The sequence below is a fragment of the Theropithecus gelada genome, chromosome 7b (genome assembly GCF_003255815.1).
Source record: "Theropithecus gelada isolate Dixy chromosome 7b, Tgel_1.0, whole genome shotgun sequence".
Taxonomy (NCBI): Eukaryota; Metazoa; Chordata; class Mammalia; order Primates; family Cercopithecidae; genus Theropithecus; species Theropithecus gelada.
This window is the reverse complement of record NC_037675.1, coordinates 10918622-10942054: the sequence shown is the minus strand read 5'-3', so window position 1 is coordinate 10942054 and position 23433 is coordinate 10918622. Positions and strand designations below refer to the sequence as shown.

Genomic DNA, 23433 nt, shown 5'->3' with positions numbered 1-23433 from the left:
TGGAAGTTGGGTATTATTAACCCCATTATACAGATTAGGAAACTGAGACTCAGAAAGGGGAGGTCACTTGCCTGAAGTCACACAGGTAATGAGTGTTCCACTGAAGACTAGAGCCTTAATCTTCCAAGAGTAGCTCTCAGTTTCTCCAAAGGTATGGCCCAATGTCCTGAATCATATGCCATGAATCCAGCTCTGGCAAGAACTTGTCAGTCCTTACAGATAAAAGTAAAGCCCCCGGTTGGTGGCAGGGAGAGATGTATGATGAATGCGTGAGTCATTCTGGCATTCTGCTGGAGGTTAGAGCTATCGTGGGCAGTTTTGGCAGGTTGGGGAAGGGCCTGTGGAGCCCTAACTGGCTTTACCACCAAGGCTGGGCCATCACGGGTCTTTCTTTGGGATGCCATCTGTCAGCACGTTGCTGCCTTTGTGTCCAGCTGGCCTAAGAGGTTCCCTGCCCGGGCCAAGACAGGACACCACGGGGAGTTTCTCTCTTGCCCTTCTCTTTGCTTCTCCTGGGAACTAAATGTTTTGATTAGCGTATAATTTGGGCATCATCCTGAGTCCACCTAAAGTCAAATCCCAAACTGTGGGAACCTCAAGAGATACAGAGGGAGGGCCTTTACTGCTTACAGGAAAATAGCGAACTAAAGTCACCTGCCCTATCAATTTACTAATTCACTTTCTCCAGACATCATATGCCTCCCGCCTTCATTATTTAAGCTACTCTGGCATTTACCAAGAAGGTGTGAATTAACCCTGGGTATCGCTCCTCCACGTGCAGCCGGTTTTCAAAATTAGAACTGGCGAAGCTCAATAACAAGTGCTCACACCTCTCTGGGTAGGGTCCAGGTATGTCTGCCTCTTCCACAGCCTCCGCTGAAGTGTGGTGCCCAATGGTGACAGATGCCATTGTGTTTGCGAAGTTATCTGACAATGATGAGTCTATTCTACTGTCTCAAAAGTTTCCAGCATCTCTGTGCAAACTCTCTGCATGGTACAGAAAAAGGAATAAAGTGTAGGAGGCCCAGGGCAGGAGGCATGAGGAATGGGGGCGAGCAGCCAAGTAACCGCAGTATAAAAAAGTGGCTAAGACCAGATGGACCATGGAGTCAGGCAAACCTGGGTGGAATCCCAGCTCCATGTTTACTAGCTGTGTGACCTTAGCAAGTCCCAAGACCTCTCTGAGTCTCCATTTCCTCATCTGCAAATGGGCTAACAGGGTGCTTGGGAAGGTTGAGTGAGGTGATCCATGTGAGTTCTCAGCAGAATGCGGTTACCGTAGGAAAGGGGGCTCCCTGGGATGTGCTACCTCCTTGCATGAACCTGGCCCCTCCCTGAAGGGCTCCCTCCCTCACTCCTTCCCTCCCTCCCTTCCTTGTCAGGCTCCACTGACCTGGGAAAGCTGACAGCACCAACCCTTCTGTCTTCCCCTAGAAGAAAATTTCTCCAGGCCTTAATCATTTGTGTTGTTTTTCTCTTCTCTCTCAGTGTCTCTCTCTCTCTCTCTGGTAATGAGATGGTCAAACAAATGCCATGCTCTGGAGCCATTCTGATGAGATTCCGTGGGGGGAAGCGGGTGTGAGAGGAGAGGAAAAGAGGGGAGGCAGAGGCAGAGGCAGAGGCAGAGCAGTGTGCCTCTGGCCCTCATTCCGCATTAAGGTGTTTTGGAGCTGGCAACCCTAAATTGTATTGATCTTTTTGGCTGCCATGTCCCATTATGGCCTGGGCTCCAGCATGCTATCCCCTAAGGTTCCTTCAGTATCACTACATCCCAGGGTTCTCATTCCCACAGACCTTTGTGTTCCCAACGCTTATTCCTTGAAAATACAAGCACGCATCTCTTCCCCACTGGATGCCATTTAAGACATCGTTTTTGGAGAATTCTCCTTGTTCCCTGGAGCCTGGGTTTGAATCCCAGCTCTGCACTTTACTAGCTGTGTTATTTGACTGTTCCGGGCCTCAGTCCACTAATCTGTAAAAGGGAGATAATAATAACATAGATAGACCTCCTCAGACTGTTGGGAGGATTATAGGTGTTTAGATAACGAAAGTGTTTAGAAAATCATTGGGACCCCAGCAGACACAGACAAAAAATGACTTTGTTATTATTCTCTGCTGGCATCATCTCCATGGGGAAGAAAATATGTGAGGAGTGAGGCTATTTCCTGAAGTGAGCTTTTCAGCGTACCTTGTGGATCCAGACCCTAGACTATCAGATTTCAAAGACCCATAGTATTTCCAAAACACTGGGGTTGGAGACTCATGAGGTTACCACCCTCTTCAGCCAAGGGAGAATGTCATAGCTACCATCACCCCCTTTCATAAAAGAAAGGACATCTTAGTATCCCAAAGGAAAAAGGAACATTATCTCCGAATATAGAAGAGTTCTTTCCAGGCAATGGCAGCTGGCAACTTGAAACTATTAATAATCATGGCTACGTTGTGCTTTTTTTTTTTTTTTTTTTTTTTTTTTTCCTATCTCCTTTCAGATCACCACTCATCTGTGGCTCACTATTTGGGAACCACTGACCCAGGGGTCCTTTCATTCTTCGGCCATCAACTAAGAAGCTGGAGGAGGGAGAGGAGGAATTGTTGCCCTGAACCTTAAAAAAGGCCCAGGAAGCAGAGCTTAGTCCCTCCGCATTCCTCCGATGATAACAAAAAGGCTCTGGGAAACCCTGTGACAGAGCTGAGAGCTTCATGCTTGCAAAGCAGTTTGGGAAGTCAAAGGCACACCCACACAGCAAGGCGGGATGCTGGATTTCCCAGGGGAGTGAATCGGGATCCCAAGTTCTCGAAGGTGTCAGGAGGAACCTTGACTGCCGATGTGTAATACAGACACATGTCGTGTCAGGGCCACTGCTCTCCCCAGTTGGAGCCATTCCCTCATGGCCATTGTCGCGAAGTCAGTGACAGCCAAAGCTGAGAAAACACGGGGACACACAGGTCCCGTCAGGACACTGGGCAGCCTCCTAGCCGGGTGATGAATTGCAGGAGACTGGGGAGAATTTAAAACCAGCCCAGATGCCACCTAGGAGAGTGACTAATCTCAACGCTTAAGGACCTGCCTCAGCTCTGGAGAGATGGTGAGCAAGCCCAGGGGCAGTCAGCCAGTCGGCCACAGGGGACAGTGTCTCACCCCGCAGCGCCTCTCCGGAAGATGAGCCTGTCCCCACGCCCTGGCAGGAGACAGCCACCTGACTCGCTCAGCTGGTGGCTTTCATGTTCCTGTCCCTCCCCTGGCCGTTTTCACTGTGTCCTCCCATCTGTCTCTAACTCATTTCTGCTTGAGACAGCTGAGAGAGATGAGGCGCCTGACCTCATCTAGGATCCACACAGCTGCCCCAAGTCTTGACCCATCAGCAGGATTCGCTGGTTTGACCAGTGTTTTCAAATAAAAACACCACTAGAAGGTGCTTCATAAGGAAAATCTTTGAGACGACACATCCCGACCTGACCTCACATTTCTTACTCTGTCAACGTCTCTAACACTCAGCTTCCAGCATCCTACCTGGGGACCAGCCCTTGCAAGGAAACAGCTGGCCCTGCGTTCCTGGTCTGCTCTCAACGCCACTACGGAAGCCCTGAAGGGGATTAAAGTAAACAGGACCGGCTGTCCTTCCAGGCAGGAGGGGACAGCCTCAGCAGCACCGTGGGCAGTGGAGGGCTGGAAAGGGCTCTCTGGAGAACCAACAGCCGGCAGAGGCTTGGCATCTGGGCCCTAGATCTTTGGTTTTTATCTAAACTGGCAGGGGGCAAACACCACTGGGTGTTTTTACAAATTAGAAAGGGGCTTTTATTTCCATTGGCCCGAAACATTCCACAATGGTGAATAATGTCATAGCCAGACTGTGCTCTTCACCGGGCTGCACTTCCATGCTAGATACATAGGAAAAGCAGGGGCTTCCAGATCAAGTGGAGGGTGTTCAATTGTTAGAATAGTATGTACTTTTGGAAGCAGAGAGGCTGAATGCTTATTTTTGCCATATCCTTGGTCAGAGTTTGTTCATTCAAAAAATATTTTATGGGCTTCATTTACTAAATCATGTACGTATCACCAGGGGCTGGGGATAAAGGATAAATAAAACATAATTGTGAAATGTATCTCCATGGGGTGCTGCATGATGGGGTGCTAAGCGTGCATACAGGAGGCGCAACCAATGTAGATGTCTCGGGAGGGGACGGGATCTAGGAGATACCAGACCTTAGCCTCGAAGGAGAAGACAGAGCAGTGAGACAAAGAGCAGGAGCGGGATGTACGAAGGCACAGAGGTATGAAATCCTAGGACACTTTGGGGAACCTGTAAGCAATACAAAATGGCTGCAGCCCAGGCCGGCTACAGAAAGAGGCAAAGGTCAGATGATGCATTGCTTTGTATGCCCTGCGAAAAGCAATAAGAGCCTTTCTAGAATCCCCTCTCTCGAAGAAGTATTTATAATTTGCAATCTACAACATTTCCAATTTGTAAAACCTAAAACATGTTTAAAACCTAGCAACCCTGCCTTACAGGAGGAAAGAGGCACTGAGTGGTGAATTGGTTTCTAAGATGGATATCTATTTACAATTTAAATGTGATGTTTGGAACAGTTGGCAACAAGGACTTGGAGCAAGTGAGTTAAAACCAGACCTTCTTTCTCTCCTATTTTATCTTCCAATCATGCTTATATTTCAGTGAATTACACCAGGACTAGGGAGAAGAATGGGCTTTAAAAAAAATTGCATTGTCTTGAGCAAACATATGCACTTCTTATAGAGTGCCTGGACTGTGACTGCTCAAGGTCATTTTCTTTCCCATCCACGTGCACTCATCCACTAAATGATGCACCTCACCTCACTCTCCGCTGTTGGCAGTAGTTGCTGCCTGCTCACAGATCTCATCATGGTTGATGATCAGAGCTAGCCTCTCCTTGTCTAGTGTTTTCCCAGACAGGGCCTGGTGTTTGGCTGGTGTGCACTAGGGCGCCTGGTCGTGGTGTACTGGATGGCATCAGTTCTGATGGGTCAGATGTCCATTCTAACAGGTTGGTGCTGGAGAGGTACCAGTTGTTAAACATCTTTACTATCTCCCCTGCTCCAGACACCTAGATGCCCAAACATACAGCATGTAGTATCGAGGCAGGCCCCTTCCATTGACATCAGAATCAGGTTTGCAATGGAATAGGAGCTTTCCCTCCTCCTGTCACTTTAGCCCCAGGCTCCACCTGAGAGTCTGGAATGCTCATACCCATGGCAGGTGACCTTGTGTAACAAGCTGGGGTTAATGCCATTCTGTCCTCCAGCATGGCACTGAACTTAGCTGGACTAGAGGGACATTTTGGGGAGATGTGCTCAGAGTCCTCCTCTGGTCCTCCTCATTCACCTTCTCTCTTTCTAAATGTCTGATGGAGCAACTACTAAGGCCAGACCAGGCTCTCAGGAAAACTCTGGGCCTTTGGAAGAACCACCAGGGATGAGTTAGTCTTCAGATGTATTCCCTAATATTAGCTCAGGGTGAAAAAAATAACTCAGAGGACAGGGCAGTCTAGCATGATGGTCAAGAGCATGCATGGGTTTTGGCCTTCCACACAGCTGCTTTATCACAAGTTTATCAGCAGGGTATACAACCTCTCCAGGCCTCAGTTTCTTCATCAATAAATGGGGATAGAAATGGTACCTACCTTAGAGGGTTCTGGTGAGGATCCAGCAAACATGTTTGAAAGCAGTTAGCATAGCATCTGGCTCACAGAGCTCTACAAACAGTGCCACTGGTAGGTGACCACTGGATTACCATGAGGCTGGAATGTGTTAACACCTATAAAGCACTTGGAATAGCTCTTGCCTCTTAGGAAGCACTCAGTAAATGCTAACCATGATCATCATCTTCACCATTGTCATAATTGCTATTGTTATCATTACTAGTTACTCAACTTCTCTTTAATAAGATTTCTGTAATTCCTTTATGAGTAGAGGAACTAGTATGAGGATTAGTGCATTGGGTTACAAAAGAGGAGACCCGTGCAAGCCTGCCCTGCCCTAAACCAGCCAGGCTGTGATCTCAGATTAGTGATGTTACTTCTCAATGTCAAATTTACCCTAATTGATAAAAAGGAAAGGTTTCTACAGGGAGAGCTTATGCTCTCTTCCTGTCCCAAGGCTCAGTGAGTTTCTTTCTTTTTTTTTTTTTTAATTTTTTTTTTCTTTTTTTGAGATGGAGTCTCACTCTGTTGCCCAGGCTGGAGTGCGGTGGCGTGATCTCGGCTCACTGCAACCTCTTCTTCCCAGGTTTTAAGCCATTCTCCTGTCTCAGCCTCCCGAGTAGCTGGGATTACAGGCACCTGCCACCACATCTGGCTAATTTTTGTATTTTTAGTAGAGATGGAGTTTCACCATGTTGGCCAGTCTGGTCTTGAACTCCTGACCTCAGGTGATCCACCTGCCTCAGCCTCCCAAAGTGTTGGGATTACAGGCATGAGCCACCGTTCCTGGCCAGCTCTGAGTTGCAACTTTGCCCAAGGATGCCGTGTGTGCCCATCATTGTGCCAGACTCAGGAAAATATTCATCCAACAGATGTTTATTGAATGCCTTGTGTCCCTAGTTCCATGGACACCATGATAAGCAAGACAGCGATGCCTCACAGTCCCCTAGTGGAACTTACATCAGGATTAAAGCCCAAGAAACAAGCAGAAGATTTTAGCTTACAACTTGGTCGAATTGGATCTAAAACTTGGGAGCGTGCATGAGTTGATCAGGGGCTGTTTTACGAAAGCTCCACCCAATTTCTGACTTAGAATTTGAATTCACTCCTTGGCTACCAGGCAGGACTCTCTAGGTGCTTTGTAGAGAACTTATCTTTCTACATTTTGTTTTCTTATTCAGCTCCAGCTGAATGAGAGCAAGAGAGTCAGAAATGGAACTTTTGAAAATAATCACTAAGGAAAAGAGATGTGTGTCTCAGAAAACTCCCCTCAAAGAAAGTCCTGCCCCTCAATTCATGGCGCATAATTTTTCAGGCAGGACAGGACCTCTGAGACCACCACATTAAAAGCCTCATTTTATAAAAAAGAATCAAGAGCTTCAGAAAACTAAATCTCAGTTTTATTCCTCCAGATAATACACATGTGATTTACTTTCTTCTTTCACTTTTTAAAGTTCCCTAATCCTTGAAAAAGTTACCCCCAAAAGCGGTTCCTTCTATTTTTCCTTCCTTCCTAACAGATCACAGGGTCCCACTGTTCATTACTCCCCAGAAACAGCCATCCTTTTACAGAGCCATCGCTTTCTCCCAGGGGCCAACACGGGCAGATCATCTGTAATCCTCCCTAGCACAGGTCCAGAGCAAGTTGGGGATGGAGGGGCTGGGCTGGTGCAGCAGACTCGTGTTCCTAAGTATGATTCCAGGTCTCCAGGAAGGCATATGGTGAGGAAGGCGGAGCCCTCTTGACGCCCCTCACTGGCCACTGTGCCAAGGCTCTTATTGGGCCCTGAGCCCAGCTGCTCAAAGTTGAGGTAATTCCAAGAATGAATTTAGTGATAAAACCTCACTTGTGCCGGGAGGGGTGGCTCATGCCTGTAATCCCAGCACTTTGGGAGGCTGAGGTGGGCAGATCACCTGAGATGATCGAGAGCAGCCTGGTCAACATGGTGAAACCCCATCTCTAATAAAAATACAAAAATTAGCCTGGTGTGGTGGCACGTGCCTGTAATCCCAGCTACTCCGGAGGCTGAAACAGAAGAATTGCTTGAACCCGGGAGGGAGAGGTTGCAGTGAGCCGAGATCGTGCCACTGCACTCCAGCCTGGGCAACAGAGTGAGACTCTGTCTCAAAAAAAAAAAAAAACAACAACAACAACAAAACAAAACAAAAAAAACCCCTCACTTGTAAGCAGGCAGAAGGTGCTGTTGGGATTCCCATGCTCTGCCTGTGTCTTTCCTTCTCCAGCCATGGTGAATCCCAAAATATGCCTCCATTCCTCTGGATTAAACACTTGTGGGGCTGACGGTGAGTGGGGCTAGAGTGCCTGTCCCAGTCGAAAGGCATGTGTAGTGTTGTTCTAAGGCAGCTACATCAGCCTGGGAGAGGGGGTGTCTCAGGCCTGGTCAGGACTGGTCAAGCCAGTGGTCAGCCTGGGACGACAGAGAAGGAAGATGCCACAGGAGGTGACGCATCAGACTTGTTTGACAGTTGTTTCCTAGGATTGGCCCAACAGAGACAGGATAAAAAGAAGTAGAGAGCCCTCAAGTGAAACAAGTCCCAGGGGTGTGTACATATATGGGAACAACCTGATGTGGGGAGCGCAGGCTTCACCGTGCATTTGGCAAGAAAGTGCAACATTATGTGCAAAGTGATCTCCTGATTGCGTTTTAAAAATTAAAAGTTCCCAGCATGTGGAAGGTATTTGCTAAGAATTCAGTGAATGGTTGACTTAGGGGTGCCTGGATGACCACAGCACTTGTGTTTTTATAGCAGAACAATGGGCAGCGCCGTGCCTTCCCTCTCACATGGGCAAAGATCAGCAAGTGATCTGGGCCAGGCAGTGCCCACATCAGGAATAAGAAGCCGAAGAGCCCAGAGGAAGGCCCTTCTCACCGCATCTTCCATTACCCCAAGACGTGACTTGCCCGATTTCCTTTCCGATCCACGTTTCTGAGGCGAACAGCTATGAAAAGTAGCATGTTTATCTTTGCGTGAGAGATGGTGGCACGTTGTGTATTAACTGCACAGCATTTGTGAAAGTTTTCAGAGCTCTTGGGGAAACCGAGAATGAGAGGAGACAGAAGCAGGGAGAGGGGCTCCTGAAGCCCAGTGGGGTTCACAGAAGGAATTCCGGGGAGATGGGCAGGGGCGGGGAGCAGGGCAGGGGCGGGGAGAAAATGAGAGCAGGAAGCGGCACTTGTCCCAAGTTTTGGTCCTTGGGGCCTCGGCATCCTGCTTGGGCCCAAGACTGGCATCTCCCATTTGAGGGACTGACAGCGTGGCGGACCCTCAACTAGCACAGATAACAAATGAAGTAACAAATGGGACAAAGGAGGGGCGCACGCGGCGCCGGACTCGAGAAAAGCGCCTGGCAGGGCAAATCCCACAGAGGAAGAGACCTTCTGCGCTCTCTGAGACCTCACCTTCCCCTTACCCAGGGCCAGGAAGGTCTCCTCGGGCCTCCTCAGAACGCTGGGTGCCTCCCCACCTGTCGTCTACCGCCCTTTGGAGGTTCTGGAGAACGGCCCGCCCTGACAAGCCGAAGGCTGCGGGGCGGGGCGCGAGTCTCAGCCTCTGGGACACACAGCTGGTGCGTCCCGCGCCTTAAGTGCGCGCTCCAGGAAGTCGGGAGCCGGGAGGATCCGGGCTCGCGGTCCCGCCCTACCTCTGGAGAGGTCGGGAGAAAAAAGGGCCAGATCGTCCGCTTGAGGGCCCAGAAGCCCACCGGGCGGCAGTACAGACTTTCCCGAAATGTCTCTGTCTCCGCGCTGCGAGCGCGCAGGAACCCAGGGTCGCCGGGGTCGCCGTGGCTTGGCTGAACGTCCAAAGCCAGGCGAGGGCGGGGGTCTCAGTCCAGCTATGCGAGCCCTTCTCTAGTGGTGCCAGCTCCTACGCCGGGCTCCCGGGCCGGCGGGAGGCGCGTGTGCCTGTCTGTGTGTGCAGGGGACATTCGGCTTCCCCGTAGCCCATGCAGAGCCCCCGCCCTCCGCTCCGGCCCGGGGAACCCCTCCCCCAGCTCAGAGATCCCTGCGCGCCCCCTGCCCACTTTGCCAAGGCGAGAAAGCGGCCGTGCCGGAGACAAAGAAACTCCTGCCTCCCTCCACTCTCGGCCCCTCCGCCCGCCGGAGACACTCCCCGGCGCCCTCCCTCGACCCCGGTGACACTGCGCTTGGACACGCCAGGCAGGGGGGCAGGGTGGGCGAGCCCGCTTCCCGACGCGGGCCAGCTGGGGGCTTCCCGTGAGCCCCGCCCGGGGACACCCCACGGCAGCCGCGCCCCCACCCTCCTCTCCCCAAACCGTCCCGGGCCCCTGTCACCGCTACCTTCTGCCAAGCCGTCCCTACCTCTCCAGCGGAGCTACGGAGGGGGGTGGGGGCGCGGCGCACACAAAGGGGGTCGGAGGGTGGAGAGTAGGGAAGGAGGGAGAGATCTCGCCAGGTCTCGTGGCACGGGCCTGGGCGCAGCTATTTACCCGATTTCTTCTTCGATCTCTGAGATGTCTGCGAAGATGAGGAAGACCACGAGCAGCGTGAGCGCGGCCAGCATCCAGCTCCGGAACTGCAGCTGCATGGTGGGTTCGCGTCCGCCGGGACCCACGCGGGCCGGCGCGAGGAGCAGGGGCTGGAGGGCGCAGCGGCAGACGCCGGAGCCTCCGCGCGCCGCGCGCAGCTGGGCAGATACCCTGCGCTCGGGGCGAGTCCGGGCCGGCGGCGGCAGCGGCAGCGGCAGCGGCAGCGACAGGCAGGGGTTGCTCAGGCGCGGCGAGCCCGCCTGCTCCCTTTCGGCTCCCGCCTGCCCCTCCCTCCCTCCTCTCCCTTCCCCCGCCCCGCGCCCGGCTCCGCGCGCAGTTTGACAGCTTTGCTCCGCGCCTCTGCTCGCCTCCTCCCACCAACTCCAGCGTCCAGACCTGCTAGCCTTTGCTTCTCCCGCCTGGCTTTATTCAGCTCCCGAGGGCGCGGGGATGCAGCCGGAGGCTGCCACTCCTGGCCTAGAGAGGCTGAGCTCTGGCCACCGCGAACGACCGGGTACTGAGCTGAGCCCAGGGAAGTGCGCGCACCGCCCGGCGCACCCCTCAGGCTGGCAAACGCCCCCCTTCGCCCGCTCTTTGTCCAGCTCCCTCGCCTCCTCGCAAAGTTTTCTCAACACAAAGACTAACACCTGAGGACAGCCCCCAGCGCGCGGCGAGAAGGCGGTTTCAGCCAGGCAGATGTTTCAGCAGTTGATGAATTAGGAGGGGAGGTGGAGGAAGGGGAGGAGAGAAGAAATATCCAAGACAGGCCAACTTCGGTGAAGATGCTGACTACAGTTTGTGGGCGAGGCTTTCTCGAGAAACCACTCCCTCCAGGTGCTTATCTTGGTCTCCATTTGTAGACCCGATGCTAGGTCCGGAGAGCTCTCCGAGCTGCCCCTAGGTCACGAAATCCTGGCTGGAACCCTCGGCTAGAACCCCAGTGGGAGACTTAGCTCCTGTCTTCCCTCCGCCCTCGCGGTACTGACCCCGGGTGGCCTTCATCTCCTCAGTTCTTGGACTCTCAATAACCCCAAAATCAATAACCCTGGGAGTCCTGTCTTGATCAAAATGCCTTCTAGAAAAATATGGCTCCCACAAGGGGTAATGTCCCCCACTCTTCCTGAATATTTTACACTTTCACAGCCTTAGACAGTTTAAGTCAAATTACATTTCACACCAACCATTAGCCAGGGATGGGAAGGGCCCCATTAAGTTTTACTGGAATTAGATAATTCCCTTTTATTTTCTTTGCACTAATTGGAACAATTCCTGAAATTAAGAAATGTAACTTTCCAGAAATGATCATCTGGTTTATGAAAGGGTCCTTGGGGTTTGAGTGTGGGGAGGAGTCCTGTTGGAGAAGCTATATGGAATGTCCTAAGTGCTGGAAACCACAACCCAGTGAATGGGAGGGGCGGGTTGGCCTTGTTCCCTGGACCACTCAGAGGAGTTTGGGGAGGGGCTGGCAGCAGCCAAGTCCCTTCATGGCGCCCCCGGGGATGTAAGAGGGCCTTCTGATTTCCCACCAAAGCACCGCTTGTGCCCAGAGCACTTCTGCCTCTTCGTGTGTACGGAGGAGCAGGAGGGAGGCTTCCAAGCCAGGGGCTACTGCCCTTGTTGACCCTGGGAGCCAGGACAGGCTCTCCCCTGCAGGAGGAGCTCCCATCACCCAGCCTGGAGAGCAGATTAGGGAAGCAGCACAGCGGCAAGGGAGAGCTCTGCATCACCTCCTTTGAGGAGTGCCAGAAGCAGATGTCTTTTATCCAGAGGAAGAGTGGACTAATACCCGCCTCAGCGCTTCATTTCCTTCCCATCCCTTGGCAAAGTCAGTGCACCCCTGCTCCTTTTACAGTAAGCACTTCGAAAATACCACGTATTTTTCTTGGGGTGAGGTTTTTCTGATGTCGAGAACAAGGTTGGACGTCACTCTCCCTGTCTGTTAGAGGCAGGGATGAGATGTCAAAAGAGGGTTTCCCATCAGTGTGACTGGCACGGGGTCTAACTTTCCTTATTTCAAGTTTTCAGAAAGCCAAGATCTTTCCCTTTGTCTTGCTGGAAGGGTGGTTTAGGAGGTGTGGAGTGGTTTTTGTCACCATTTTGCCTTGTTTTTCTGAAGGGAATGGTTGGGATACCTGAATAGGGAGAGGAAAGTACAGGATGCTCGTGGTGTGCTGCTCAATATTTGAATTGCTCCTCTATTCACTCCAACTTGCAAGCAATATTTAACCTACCTTGTACCAGGCTCTGTGCTAGGGACTAGAGACACCAAGTGGAGAGAGACGCCTCGGGTTTCCTGCCCTCTAGTGGCTCACTGTTCAAAAGGAAGACAGACATTTAAGTGTCTAATTATGATAGGGGATTTGAGCTACAGTAGAGCTAAGGTCTCCTGGCTCACTTATAATTGATTAATAAGATCCCCCAAAAGAGCAAGAAGAAGCTGACTGACCTCTCTCTCCTATGTTCTCTGCTTCTCTACCTACTACACTCTTACCATGCAGAACATCATGGAAGTGTTGCCGTGATCCTAAATTCACCAGGTCAGGTCAACCTCATTGCTGCAAGCATGATTACAACAGAGTCTATTTCCATTTCCTGTTAGGTGATCCACGATTACAGCAGAATCTATTTCTGTTTCCTGTTAGATGGCCCATGTTCTCATCCCAGGCTCAGTTTTCCTCCTTTTCACCCACCAGAGAAGAGTCATATGAGTGGACAGGAAACAGTGGAACCTTTGTTGAATGGTTTGATTCCATATAGAGAAATCCCTGTAATCAGACCCACAGAGCAATGTCTCGCAAGTATGCCTGCTCAGAAGTAGAGCTAGCTTCCTCACGTAGACGCTGTCCTTGCAATGAGAGTTTCTGAAGAGGGATTTTTCTTGAAGGGTGATGGGGCACCCTTGTGATCATTGACTATAGAATACCTGCTGTCTGTGGTCACTTAGGTTTGGGTCTTGTTGGGCCAGCTCCTTTAACAAGTGATCTGTGTACATCCACCACCCATTGCTGCCTCTGCAAAATGAGTTTGTTCCTGGAATCTGGAAAGAGGAAGACTGATGAGATTGGCAGAGAATGTCACACTGGTGATGTGAACTGCCACATGGGCACATGCTTGGCTTGGCCACCCTGACCCCTCCCCTCCTGCCTGCCCCTCTGTTTAAGTAAGTCTCTTTTCCTGCCTTGGATTTTCCAAGAAGCTGGAAGGTCCCATAGTCATCACTTCTATAGACTAAGTCATTGAATGTTTGGGTTAAAATGAGGGAGTGGTGGCAAATTAAAAGCCATTACCACCCATTAACATTTTAACTCAAATTGATTGAGTATATAAGCTATTCAGGCAAGTGGTAAGGCCCTGGGCCATTTGTAGTAATGAGGGACAGAGGGCCAAGAGGCTTTTCAGAAGCTCAAAGGAGCCCAACAGGGTCACACGTGGACACCCCTTCCTTGTGTCTGACACTGGCTGAGGGCATGTTTGTCCTTCTAGCTGCAATCTTGAGAATGGGGAACCGCCCGAAGCCTGAATTCGTGGAAACTCTAAAACTGTATCTACCATTTACACATAGGGCAAAACTCCCCCTCTCCACCCCAGCTATGCAGAGTTTTCACCTGAGCCACTTCTTGGGAGTAGTAAGGTCAGTATTGACAATAACTTGTCCAAGTGACTGGCTGGAAATGGGGGCAAGTCAGATGGGGGAGGGAGCAAGGGGGAGTGGAGCTAACATTTGTGAGCGCACACAAGTTCAAGGCACTGACCTGGGCTATTTCTCTTATTTAATCCTGGCAATCCTTTCATATAGATATCATTATCTCCCTTTTACATTTGAGGAAACTGAGACTCAAAGAAGCTGAATTCCTACCCTGACCCCTGCAACATGTGGGACTGTGGGATGGCCAATATCCTCTTCTGCACTTGGGGCAATTCTAAATAGATTCGTAAACAGGCATCTTCTTTAATTCTGATTGTGTGCCCTTAGTTCTGGTATGTCAGGATTCTGGGAACAAATCTATCTTCACTCACTGCACACCCTTCATCATTTGTGAGACTATAATCATAAATCTCTGTTTTCATCTTTCCACATGGAAAAAAACTAGTTCTTTCAATCAATTCAGATTTAAAAAAAAACTTTAAGAATAAATAACAACAATCTCATTCAAAATTCTGACCTAACACCTTTGAACTCGCTCCAAGAGCAATTTAGAATGTGAAATAACTACAAAGTGGTAATGGTCTTGCTTTCTCATCATCTCTGAAGGAGGAACTGTGTGTGTGTTGGGGCTGGGTAGGATGGGAGGGTGATGTCAACAGGTAGAATATCATAGTCGGGATAGATTCATTGACTATTGTGTTTCTGCACTGCTAATAAATGAGAGAACTTGCCTTATCTTGAGAAATTTACATTAAATTTGAGTATTCTCACAAATGCAACATTTTCCCCTTTAAAATCAGACTCAGAGTGGTAAGAATATTGAAAAGTTAACGGGCACATTTGCATTCCATTTGTAACTTTTTTAAAATAGCAAAATTATAGTTTAGCCAAGGAAAGAAAAGAAATGTACTCAGGCAATTGCTGTAAATATTTCCAAGATTATCAGCAAGAGATCTTGGGAGGGGTGTGAGAATGAGCTCCACAGTGAGCTAGAAGTGGTAACAGGCAGGGGGATGGTTCAAATTTTTTTTTTTTTTTTTTTTTTTTTTGCTGGGATTTTAACAAACTCTTCAGTTGGGATTCAAGGCAGTATTGAACCAAAGCATGAAGTCAGGTACCAGACAGCAGAGAAGAACAAAAAGGAATGTCGACTCACGATTGTCACCAGGGCTTGGAGGAATGATCACTGTGATCTCGAGTCAGACTTCCTGGCTTGCCCAACTTCTTGGCTTGCCCACCTTTGCCCAGAGTCCAGCATGGCCCCTTCCTTGTAGGCATCTGAGGAAACTGGCCCGTGTTGTCCATCCCTGGCTCTCAGTCTTGTGCCACTTCTGTTAACCTTAGTTTGGATCACGAACCTCTGCATTCTCAGAGCTGGAAGGGTTGGTGGAGATGGTGCTTTCCCACTCATTCATTCACTTGACAAGCATTGCTTTGTTGCCTCTTACATGTCTGGAATTATGCTGGAGGGCTGGGATGTGGCAGCAAATGGGGTAGACGCAGCTCCTCCCCTGGTGGAGCTTGGAGTCCAGTGGGATTTTCCAGATGAAAAATGCTGTGACTGAGAGACCAAGAGACTTGCCCACAGTCCCACCACTTGTTTCAGAGCTGAGAACAGATTCTAGCTCTCCTGCCTCCTAGCTGAGTTCAGTTCTAGTTCTCCTTCATACATAATATTTTATTTCATGTTTGTGATACTTCAATGAGATTGGAAACTGCGAAGGGATGGGAACTTTTATTCCTCTCTGGCCCCACATTATCTAGGAGGAAAGAACCCCAGTCAATACCTGTTCCCATAATGGTCAATTTCAAACCATCATCATCACGTCACTGAAGGCAGAGTTAGGAAAAGATGTGAACCGCCCAGCATGACACAGTATTCCTACCATATTCATACAAGAAACAAGATAACTTCAATAACATAGATCATGGTCAAGGGTGGAAAATGAAATTAGGAAGTGATGAGTTCTGAGTATTTATTGCCTTTGTTTTTGATATGATTTATTGAACTTCAAGTTGATATATTTCCATTTTTAATAATGACTGTATTGAACAGCCAGCACGAGTCACCTCCAGGACAAAACTAGGGACCAGTGGCAACAGGAGGTCACCACAGTCACAATACCTTTGTGAGCATGCTAGGTGAAATACTGTTGCTAAAGTAAACTCCAAGCGGGATAGTCCCCAAAGGCATGGCAGCATTCATCAGGATGTCGACCTGCTGGGATGTTGGCACCAAACACTGGACAGAGGAAGGAGACTCTTGGTGCCAAGTCAGTTTCTTGTAAAATGTTCCTTTGGGAATCCTCTTCCACTTCTCCCCTGCCTCAAATGCAGTCTGTGTGGTTATACATCCTCTCTTCCCAGTCCTCAGATCAGATTTGACAGAGCAGACTAGGGAAAACTGGGAGCGGGAGGGTGATCAAGAGACCAGTTTGGCTGCATGAGTATACTAGTTTGGATTGGATTTGGCTGCAAGGGACAATAAACCCCACATGCCAGTGACTTATTTGAAACAGAAGTTTATTTCTTCTTCATGTGCCAGTCGTCCAGCAGGCAGCCAACACTGGTTTTGCTGTGGTTAGTCTGCAAAGTCCCCAGGGATTCTGATCCTTTCAGCCTCCTTTCCACCATCTCCAAGATGAGACTCTTTCCTCCTGGCCCATCAAATCCAGGTTCCAAGCAATAGAATGGAAGCAGAGATAAAAAGGAAGAAACAGGAAAGTTCCTGACACCTCCAGCGGATGCTCCCATTTACACCCCGCTGTCAGGACCCTGTCCTGTGTCCCCCCTAGCTGCAAGGGACACAGGGAACAAATCCGTATTCTGAGCTTCTGTGTGCTCAGCTGAGACTCAGTTTTGGAAGAAGGGAGGGAAGGGGGCGGGCAGGGGTGCGGGGTTTGGGACAGCCAGTAGCATCTGCCACAGTAAGAATGGAAAAGCCCATCATAGGATTTTTCTCTCCCATCTTCAGCTCTACAGGCAAGTCCTCACGGCCCTGTCTTATGCTTGGGTGGAGCAAGGACTTGCCAAAAGTCAGTCACCATTAATGACCGAGTTTGTGAGCAACAAAGCTGTTTCTGGAGCTGAGCTTCATAACGCTGCATCTTCCTATTTCTTAGCATCTTACTCGGCTACATTGATTTCTTTGTTTTCACTGCGGGGAGGCAATATAATGGTTTAGAGCAATGCTTCGGAAACTATTTGTGGCAAAGGACTGAATTTTTTTCTCCTTAAATCTCCAATTGATTTCAGAGCGAGTGTCCTACTGCCTGACTGGTATTCAGTTCACACTAGTTGCCCCTCGCCAACCATGCAAGTTGTATGCCCCCATACCCTTCATCACTAAGAGTCAGCAATTATGTGCATCACAATGTGAAGCTGCCTACAAAGGCGTCTAAATGCTTGTCCTCAATTCCTATAATTATCTCAGCATTGACCAGTAATGTACAGTTCATGGATCAGTACTGGTCCCTGGACAACACTTGAGTAGTTCTGGTTTAGAGTTGATTTTGAGATCACACCTATCAGGGCTCAGAATTCATCTTTATCTTTCGCTATTTGTGTGATCCTGGTCTGTTTTAGTTCCTTGATGTTAAATGGGGACAATAATAATACTTAATTCACAGATTTTAGTAAGAATAAACTAAGTTAATGTGTCTAAAGCACTTAGTAGAATGTTAGCATAAAGTAAGTGCTCATTTCATAGATAACTTTATTATTTATGATAATGCAAAAATAGAAAGATAAATATATATTTATTTATAAAACAGCAATTATCTCGAGGTAGTACAATTTGCATTGATCTTGATTTTCCTTCATACTTTTCTCTGTTTTATAAATTTTCTACAATGATCATAAATTACTCTGTAATCAGGAAAAAAGTTATTAAAATTTGTTATGCCTGTTTTCTCTGCACTGAGGTTTTTTTTTTTTTTTTTTTTTTTTGCCAGAGCTTAATATTCTTTCTCAATAAACCAACATAAGCACACATATTTAGTAAAATTAGTTTTGCAGACAATTTTCAACCTTTCTTTGATGTTTTGTAAGCATCTACCTAATACTCATATCGCAATTTTCAGGGGAGGAAAACAGGTTGCAACGCATTCCCCGGCTGGGCCGAAAACCTTGGAGAAGCTTCAGGGCTCCTTTCTTACATTCTCTTCACCTGATGACGACCTCATCATCACCCAACCTGGACATCTCTGTTCATAGCTAAGAATCACAGCAAACCCCCAGCTTTTGGAGCGAGGGGGTGATTCCAAGAAAAGACACAGTGGCTTCACATCCACTTGGTGTCCCAGTCTCACCAGCAAACACAGGCAGAGGGGGCTGTGTCCCAGGCTACCTCACCATCGCTCAGACACCAGTGCTGGTGATTTCGTGCAGGAAGCAGCACAGAGGATACATTAACACCGGGGAGGGGCAAACAAGTATGAGGATCATAATAAAGAGAACTTTCCTTTCCAAATCTCAACAAATAAAGTCTTTGGTGAGGTCTTCCAGTCATCCCGCACTGCTCAGCTCTCTGTGAGAAGAATTATCTTCACCTTGAATGCAGCAGCGTGAAGACTACTACATATTTTGGAATAACTTTTTTTCTTTGCTAGGAGAGAATTTATTGAGATAAAAAAGACAACAGTAATTTAAGTTTCCTTGGACGGCTTCTTAGAGATTTGTAAAATCCAAATGGTCTCAAACTCTTCCAAACTCTAAGAGGGCATTCTAACTACTTAATATTTATTAGTGTTAACATTTGTTTGGAAAGACTATCTTTATGGCCTAGTAGAATTGCATACTTTTGTGTTACAAATATTCCCTAGGGTACATTGAAATCCCAGATATAACTGAGGCTTAGAGTAAATGTTTACTAACAGGGAGATAATTTTGGCAATTCTATATAGGGATCTATAACTGTGTATCTGCCTCTGTGTCAACAAGTTATAATATGGTAATAGCTATGATTTATTCACTTCCAAATCCTTGGGCAGTAACAGAACCCTCCATTATATCCTTGATCCAATGGAGAAAATACAGTCCATTTTGGAGATTTCTGGAAATTCACTGAGATGACAAGAGGGCACTGCATTGCTCTTATGACCTGAAAGCAGTTCAGTAAATTTCCCTAAGTGGCCCTGGGAAAAGCCATGGCCTCAAGCTATCTGACATCACTGGGAGGTAGACTGGGCTCATCCCAGCAACCCCCTAAGTTACTCACACACTGAGTCAGAGAAATGCATGTGACTTTCCCAGTGTAGCAGAGCATGGGCTGGAGGGAGATCAGGAAGGCCAGCTTGAGCTTCTAGTTTTCTTCCCAAGGGAAAAGTCCTGGGGTTTAGAGGAGGAAAGGCTCCAGAGGTGGTTATCATACCCCTCCAAATCCCCATAAGATCAACCAAACTCTCTCAATTTTACTGGAGGGCCCCACAGGCTCAAGTTCATCAGTTTTTGGCTGTATGGGGAGAGTTCAGGAATGCAGAATCGGTGACAGATACCCTGGAGGACTTTCTTAACCGAAGTCCTTCTCTTTCCCTTTTTTTGTTCTGTGTGAATAATCCACATTTGGGCCAGCAATGATACGTTTGAGAATACTGCATTTATGTTGCAGTTTTGAAGGTATAAGGGACTTCATCTGGCATGAGGACCTCCCACATTTTCTAACATTGTCATTCTACCTTTCCAACTGGATTGCTAGCTTCCTGACTCTCGTGTATGTTATAAAGTTCTTATTTTCTGTAGTGCAGCTCATTTCAAAAGATAATATTCACTTGTGTCTCAAGGCCTAGCAAAAGGAAACCCATACTCTCCTTCCCTTCTTTCCCTCTGGTTTCCAGCCTCTAGGAGGAACAGACTCCTCCCTGCAGGATGAGTGCCCGCAGCTCAGACCACAGCTGGCCTCTGGCAGAGGTGTGCCAACAAAGGAAGAAAACAAAAGCCAAGCTGCATTCATTTCAAGCTCGATTAGGGACATGCATTGGGTGAGGAAATCAATGGGGAAGATGAAGCTGGCAGAAAAATAACTTCTTTTTCTCAGTCTCTACAATGGAATTGACCACAAATAATGGTAGGGCAGAAATCACTAAGCAACACCCATTTTAAAAATAGAGAAATTTAAAAATCACATCCAATAAGCATTTTTGGGGTCATTTCCAAAGCATAGCTTAAAAAAAGATAACTGCCACTTTGTTCTTTTCTTCTTTACATGGCAAAATACCAGCCAGGACCCAGGATTACAGTACCCAGCCAGCCTTTGTGAACATCAGATGCTTTGTGTGAGGTACGAATTGTTGTTCTGAGGTTTGCTGCAGCCATTTGAAAGGATACTCTTAAGTATCAATAATATTGATGATTCATCATAATTTGCCAGAGAATAGAAAAACATTTTATAGTTTTGCTTTCAGAAGCCAGTAAAGAGAGAGCTTCCTTAGGGAATGTTTAACCACTCAAAAGTCCTCCTCATGCCCTGACCAATACAATATAAAGGGTATTTTGAGAAAAGATATGAATAGAAGTATAGTTTTGATGTTTGTAAATAGTCTCAACAGAATCAATTCTTACTCTGTTTTCATGCAACTTTTAAATCTATGGGAAGTTCCACAGAAGGAAAATTTTTTTTTCTCTCTTTCTTTGATTCTCTATATCGATCATTTGCGTTCTTTTATACGGTTAATCTTGGCTGTCTTCATTTTCACTTATTGGGTAGGTTTTCCCCTGCTGTTGTTGTCCTGCTGTAATAGCGGAGGGGGGCCACCAGGTGGCACTGTGCTAGACGAGGGGCCCCCGGAAAGATAGCGGACTTGGTCTGAGCCAGTGCCAGGTAAATCCTGGGGCAGGGAGGGGTCAAAGGAGAAAGTGAGAGAATGAGAATAGGAATTGGGAGAGGTTACAACCGACTGGAGGACAAGAATCTTGCCTTTTGCTTATCGACTAACCCGAACTCCTGGAAACCAGTTTCAATCACCATGTAATTGGAACTGAGATGAAAAGTGGGCATGTTGTCTGTGGAAATCAGTTCAAGGCAAACAAATTGAGGGGAGATGCACCTGGATCATCAAAAATTGGTTGGAAAATCCAGGTAATCTCTGCAGATGGGTCCTTTCATTAATGCTCCTAGCCTTGGTGAAGAAATTAAATTTGAGCAGTTCTTCCAATAATCAATAATGAAAATCAGTAGCAGATTGACACCTTGCATGATCAGCGAAAATTAATAATACATTGATACTTTGCACTCTCCCTGATTTGGGCACAACCAGAGTAGGTGTGCATTTTTAGCTGTTTACATTTAAAAGTTAAAAAATATAAATTATCTCCACTTTGCCCAGTTATCCTTATATAGTATAAAATTAGACCAACTGTCTTTCTCTTAATGCCCCCCCATCTACTCTCCAAAGGAAGGTATATAAAACAGTAAATCCACTCTCTTGGGGGAGGAGGAGGAGGGTTACATTAACACAGCATTTGTATTCATGAAGTCTGCACCAAACATCAGGTAGTTATTAAATATCTTCCCCTTATGTGCCCAGCATTGTGCCCAGCACTATGGTAGTTAAGAAATAGAAGCCGTAACTTTCCCTCAGAGTTTTTGCAAAAGATCCCTTATTGAATTATGGGGTGATGCTTGTCACATGTTGCACAGATATAGCTGCACCTAACCCCTCATTAACTTAATGGATTCCTATAGTCAGTTCTCCAGGGATGTGGAGTTGAAGCTGCTGAGATTCACAGAAAGTGTGGGTGTATTTATAAATGCATCTCCCATCACTCCTAGGTTCTCAAAAGGAGAGAGCTCTGTTCCCATAGCAGGTAAGGAGAAAGTGAACACTGTAGCAAGAAGCTGTCATCATTTGTTCATTCAGTTATGCTTTTTATGACACCTGGTTTTGCATCCCAAGAAGAGAAAGTCTGTTCATTTTTGTGTTCTTTGTCCATCTTGGAGTACCTGATGGCCCACTTTATATGACTTTTTATGTAGTAAGGACTGACTGCTTTACTACACAAGGTCACTTGTATGAGCCAATTGGCTTTGCTTAGGAAATGCTTTTGCTTCATGATCAGAGGTAACAATTCTACTTTTTAAAAATTACCAATTGTTTCTTAAGAATAAGTCATGGATTATAAATTCATAGCTCACATGTAATCTGAGTCACAAAAATATTTCACTGGCCCAGCAATGTGTTTAAAAATGTTTTTGGGTATGAAGGCCTTTAGTGGGCCATAGACATTCCAGTTCTTGACAGGGTCCCCACTTTTTGGTGATTTATATCTAGTCTGACTCACATATGAGAGGTTTTCAAAATGTTCATGAAAAATGCATATTATGAAAAAAACTATGCATGGATTTCAAAAATTTGTTGCACAAAAATAAACTCACACTAACTTGTTATAACGTATCTGAACAAGATCTAGATTGAGGCGCTAAGAAAGAAGACCTCAGTTTGAAAAGAGCCCCTTTCAAAGCAACATAAATTCTACCAAAATTGAAGCAAGAGCAAGCATCAAATTTATAGTGAAGCTTGGATGGAAGTATGGCAAAATAACTGATGCTTTACAAAGATTTGATGAAGCTGATGCCCCCAAAGAAATCAGTTTACAAATGAATAACATGTTTTGAAGATGAAGTCTGCAGCAGCAGATCATCCACATCAATTTTTAAGGAAAAAAGTCAATCTTGTTCGTGTCCTAATTGAAGTGGACCAATGATTAACAGCCAACACCAAAGACATCTCAGTTGGCTCAGCTTACACAATTCTGACTGAAAAATTAAAGTTGAGCTAACTTTCTACTCAATGGATGCCAAGATCATTGCACCCAGATCAGCTGCAGACCAGAGCACAGTTTTCAATGGAAATTTTAAACAAGTGGGATCAAGATCTGGAAGCATTTCTTTGAAGAATTGTAGCAGGAGATGGAACATGGCTTTACCAGCATAATCTTGAAGACAAAACACAACCAAAGCAATGGCTACCATGAGAAGGAAGTGGTCCCATTAAAGCCAAACATGGATCAGCCAAGAGTGAAGGTCCTGGCAACAGTTTTTTGGGATGCTTAAGTCATTTTGCTTGCTGTCTCTTTGGAGAGCTAAAGAATGATAACATCTGCTTATATGAGAGTGTTTTGAGAAAGTTAGCCACAGCTTTAGCCTAAAAACCACTGGGAAAGTTTCACCAGAGAGTCTTTCTTCACCACAAAAATTCTCCTGCTCACTCCTCATCAAACAAGGGCAATTTTATGATAATTTCAATGGGAAATCATTAGGAATTCACTTTTATAGTGCTGATCTAGCTTCTTCTGAATTCTTTTTGTTTCCTAATCCTAAAAAAATCTGTAAAGGGCACCCATTTTTCTTTAGTGAATAATATAGAAAATATTGCATTAACAGGTTAAATTCCAAGGACCCTACATTGTTTAGAGATGGACTAAATGGCTAGTGTTATCACCTACAAAATTGTCTTGACCTTCATGGAGATTATGTTGAGAAATAAAGTATATTATCTCCTTCTCCTCCTCCTCCTCCTCCTCCTCCTCCTCCTCCTCCTCCTCCTCCTCCTCTTCTTCTTCTTCTTCTTCTTCTTCTTCTTCTTCTTCTTCTTCTTCTTCTTCT

General features: G+C 47.0%; 1 protein-coding gene across 2 annotated transcripts in view; it reads right to left on the bottom strand.

Moving 5' to 3' along the window:
- The window catches only part of ST8SIA2 (ST8 alpha-N-acetyl-neuraminide alpha-2,8-sialyltransferase 2), a 75598-nt gene extending 65122 nt beyond the window's left edge, over positions 1-10476 (bottom strand). Inside the window, exon 1 of one of the 2 annotated variants that reach the window (XM_025391975.1) lies at positions 10148-10476. In XM_025391975.1, the coding sequence (XP_025247760.1) occupies positions 10148-10245 (98 nt within the window). In that variant the 5' untranslated portion in view covers positions 10246-10476. The remainder of the gene's footprint in view (positions 1-10147) is intronic. The other variant, XM_025391976.1, reaches the window with a different exon arrangement.
- Positions 10477-23433: the final 12957 nt, after the last annotated feature.